The 4,159-nt window shown below is 34.1% G+C and overlaps 1 protein-coding gene across 1 annotated transcript; it reads left to right on the top strand.

The window, feature by feature from the left end:
- Positions 1-618: 618 nt before the first annotated feature.
- On the top strand, positions 619-3,899 carry LOC107929997 (tetraspanin-10). Its single transcript, XM_016861552.2, has 12 exons — positions 619-1,179; positions 1,528-1,640; positions 1,734-1,788; positions 1,892-1,947; positions 2,307-2,354; positions 2,538-2,586; positions 2,666-2,749; positions 2,821-2,888; positions 2,984-3,109; positions 3,195-3,270; positions 3,415-3,528; positions 3,612-3,899. Exons 1-11 carry the CDS (start codon positions 1,132-1,134, stop codon positions 3,481-3,483), a joined length of 792 nt encoding a protein of 263 aa, XP_016717041.1. The 5' UTR covers positions 619-1,131; the 3' UTR covers positions 3,484-3,528; positions 3,612-3,899.
- The last annotated feature ends 260 nt before the right edge of the window (positions 3,900-4,159 follow it).

Genomic DNA, 4,159 nt, shown 5'->3' with positions numbered 1-4,159 from the left:
AAATTATTTTATTATAAGATTATTATTTTAATACATAAATTTCATGTTAGAAAAATAAATATTCGTTTATTTATAATTTTGTATGTATTTTAATAAAAAATTTTAAATAAAATAAAATTTTAAATTTTTAAGAATTAAGAATTAAGAATTAAGAATTAAGGACTAAATTGATAAAATCTATAAATAATAATAGATTAAATTTATTATTATAGTGATAAAAAATATCATCTCAACTCTCTATAAATAATTTAAGGATGAGTGGTGTTTTAAATTTTGATATAAAAAGAAAAAAAGGGTAATATAGAACTCGAACCGTGATTTATATTACTACATAAAAAGTCGGCAGTTTCTTTTTGCAAATAAAAGAAATAAATGGCAAAACAAGGAAGGCTTGGAGTCATAGCCGGATCGTCCTTAATGGCAATAAAGTCAGCCGTGACAAGATTTTCCCTTTGAGTCTACGTTTCAGCTAAATTTGAAAGCTAAGACGCCTTAATTGCTTCTGCCTTCTTTCACTAACATTGACCCACTTTCTTATCTGTTCTGACAGCAAAATGCCACACCACTCGCTATCCCAAATTTCTAATAATAATCTCCACACCATTGTTAAACTGGGTTTCTTACCAAAAAAAAGAAACATACGTCGTCGACTCTTCTTTTCTTACGCAATAATCTAAGTAAAACACGTCACTGTATGTATGTAATAATATCAGAGTGGTTTTGTTGGATATCGTCGTAAATCCTGATGATATAAGCAAAAAAAGAAGCTTTGCTTTCTGTTATGTGGAACTAGAAAAAACAAACATGAGGCATGTGAATGTATATTGACCAAAATACCCTTCTCTCGCCCTTCAGTCTTTCACGTTTCCCTTTCTACTTGCCTTGCTTCCCTTCTCTCTATCTTCTCTTGCAATGCAAGTGCCATATCAGAGTTCCTCAAGAAACTTCTAATACTTTCTTTTCATTTTATTTATATTTCCAAAAATCATTCTTTTTAAACTCTTGAATGCCCCCCATCCCCCCCCCCCAAAAAAAAAACTTTATCACCGCTTTCTTTGTTAGGTCCTTTTGTTTTTTTGGGGTATTTTTGTTTGTAAAGCTTGTATCTTTTAAAGAAAAGTGAAAATAGGTATGGGAACAAGCAATTTTGTGATCAGATGGATCAACTTCCTTACTATGGTATGCCCTTCTTTTTGGGGTTTTTCTCTTGCTATGATATTATCACAAATGGGTTTGATTTTGTATTGTGGGTCACAATGCCAGCTTTATTTCTGCTCGTTCGTTCTTAGATTGAAGTCTTTTTGGGTTTTCTCTTTAGTTTCTTGAACATTGAGCTGGTAGGTCAACCCATTGTATAGATTTGTAGAGAAGTTACTATTTTTCTACATGTTCTACCATAATCTGTTGCTTATTTAGATGGTTCTGCTTTAGTTCTAGTTCTTGTACAAGTAAAAGAGAAAACTTCGAAATTTTTTGCATTGTTTTTAGGTTATTATATGTTTGTTGTGTATGCTTTTCAATGGGCAGCTTTTAGCTATTGCTGTTGCAATTTTTGGGGTATGGATGAGCACTCACCATGATGGATGTCGAAAATCCCTTACTCTTCCAGTTCTAGGCGTTGGTGGTTTCATTTTTTTAGTGTAAGTTTTCATCACTCTGTTGTTTATGATTACTCTAATTCCCTATCTCTGTATAGGGAACTTACAATTACAGTTGTTTTGTTCGAATTTTAGATCCATGATCGGGTTTCTGGGGGCGCTGAAGAAGAACGCCATACTATTGTGGATTGTATCCTTATATAACTTTTGAGTTATTAAGAATTCTAGAAATTTTGTTGCTTCAGTTATCTCTTAATTTCCTTCTCGGGAATCCTTGACTCATTGGCTTGCAGTATTTGATATTGTTATGCATGATTCTGGTGGCGATCCTGGTATTCACGGTGTTGGCGTAAGTATTTTTAATTCAAGTCAATTTCATGTTCATATATGGTTATACAAAGATGTATAGATTTTTCGGGTTACTAATGATCCCGGGAAAAAGCTTGTTGTGTCTTATAGCTAATGTGATTCTATTATCTTAAGTTCAGACTTCTCGAGCAACAAATGATTGCTGCATTACGCCATTTGTTTTCATTTTGGTCTTGACCTTTTCTTTTCCTCTTAATTTGTAAGGTTACCTTAGGTTATATGTTTCCATGACACATTCCCATGCTTACTTTGTTTGCATCATTTAAGGCCTTCTTTTGTCCTCCCTGTTTCACGAGAGCTTGCAAGTTATACAAATTGATTTTATGCCTTTTCTTGCAGGTTCATTATAACAAATAATGGATCTGGTCATAATGTGTCTGGCTTGAGGTATGGAAATATGCACTTCAATGGAAGTTTTTTCTCATTGCCTCTATGTGCTGAATACGTTTTTTCTTCCATGGGTGTTTTCTTTGATACTTGCCTCAAAAAAATGTATCATTGTTGTTCTGCGATTTGGTTTAGTGAGGTTGGTTTATGACCTTAGTTTCTTTTATCTTCTTTGCTTATCAGATACAAGGAATATCAGCTTAAAGACTATAGTTCATGGTTTCTAAAGCAGGTGAGGCTTTCAATTTTATTGGCAACGTAACTTCCACTTCGTTTTGCCGTATTTAGCATTTACCTTTGTTTTTTTTCAGCTGAATAATACCGATAATTGGAAGCAACTGAAGAGTTGTCTTGTGAAATCTGAGGATTGCAACAACCTAGCGAAACAATACAAGGTCTACTTTTTAACTCTCGAGTGGTACTTGTTCCCCTGAATCTATTCTAATGTTTCAAATCGGATTTTCAGACTCTTAAGCAGTATAAGATGGCGAAACTGACGCCTATTGAAGCTGGTTGCTGTCGACCACCATCCGAGTAAGTGTCTTTTTGTTCTTATTTTTCCGAGTTAGGCAGGCTCTATGCAATTGCACCTATATTTAATCGTGTTTATCCATTTAACTTGGTCATAGATGTGGTTATCCTGTTGTCAATGCTTCATACTATGACTTGAGCTTTCATCCAGTTAGTTCTAATGAGGACTGCAAGCTTTACAAAAACTCTCGGGTTGTGAAATGCTATAATTGCGATTCTTGCAAGTAAGCATTTCGATATTCCTACATCCCATCTCATCTATTGCATACAGTTCTCACTACCATTTGCTGTCTGTTGATCGCCTCACAGGGCAGGAGTTGCACAATACATGAAAACCGAGTGGAGAGTCGTCGCAATCTTTAATTTGGCACTATTTGTTGTCTTGGTAAGATTCTCTTTTATTAATTGTTTTTCCTACCATCTGCAGATCTCTTTCCTCAGTTGCATCAATGAAAAAAAAATACCATTCAATTTGATTCCGTAGAGATTATTGTTAATTTGTTTGAGTGGTGTGGTTTTGCTATGGCAGTCGATTATATACTTTGTGGGATGTTGTGCAAGACGAAATGCCGGCCGGACAAGGCAGTCTAAAGTTTGAAAAAGTGATGAATCGTGGTCCAATTCACTCCATTATTGATTCTTGGTCAGTAAAATCAACTACCATTCTTTAAGATCCTTGTGTTTGTCTACTGTTTTCTTTCTTAATTAGCAATGTTTTGTTATTAGATTGAAGGAAAGAGATGTCTGATTTCAAGGGATTTGGAAGTTCATCAAAGCTTGGGCTTGTGGGCTCATATCAGATCTGAAGTGGTATGAGCCTACTGTGGAGTAAAAATTAATTAAGACTTAAATTAGATGAATTGGTACCCCGGGGGGGGGGGAATCATTGTTTTCAGATTTCATATTTAATTTAATCTTTTTTATGGTTCAGTTCAGAATGTAAAAATTAATTAAAACATTGTACTCAACGTGACACTTTGGCCATTCTTATTTCAAAAGAAAATTCATATTGCATAATCAGCTCATTTACACTTTAATGAGCCTTTTTCTTTGATCAACCTGAGATTGAATGAAGATTTGATAATAAGAAAGTAGGGAGAAAGTTTATTAATTCCGAAGGAAGGATTTCCTTGCTTGCTTTCTAAGTAACTCAAGGCACCAAAACATTTTGGAAATTTCAGCACAAGAAAGATGAAAAATAACATTTGCTCTAGTGTTGCTAACAACGCTGCAGTGGGAACTAAAAGTATTTCTAATTAACATAACTATTGATT

Source organism: Gossypium hirsutum, chromosome D08, assembly GCF_007990345.1.
Source record: "Gossypium hirsutum isolate 1008001.06 chromosome D08, Gossypium_hirsutum_v2.1, whole genome shotgun sequence".
Lineage (NCBI taxonomy): Eukaryota > Viridiplantae > Streptophyta > Magnoliopsida > Malvales > Malvaceae > Gossypium > Gossypium hirsutum.
The sequence above is the reverse complement of the archived record's forward strand: the minus strand, read 5'-3'. Positions and strand labels throughout refer to the sequence as shown.

Coding starts and splice junctions, on each gene's coding strand:
- LOC107929997 (XM_016861552.2), top strand. CDS start 1,132: ATGGGAACAAGCAATTTTGTGATCAGATGGATCAACTTCCTTACTATG. Junction 1,180..1,527: donor GGATCAACTTCCTTACTATG/GTATGCCCTTCT, acceptor TTCAATGGGCAG/CTTTTAGCTATTGCTGTTGC. Junction 2,355..2,537: donor CATAATGTGTCTGGCTTGAG/GTATGGAAATAT, acceptor TTTGCTTATCAG/ATACAAGGAATATCAGCTTA.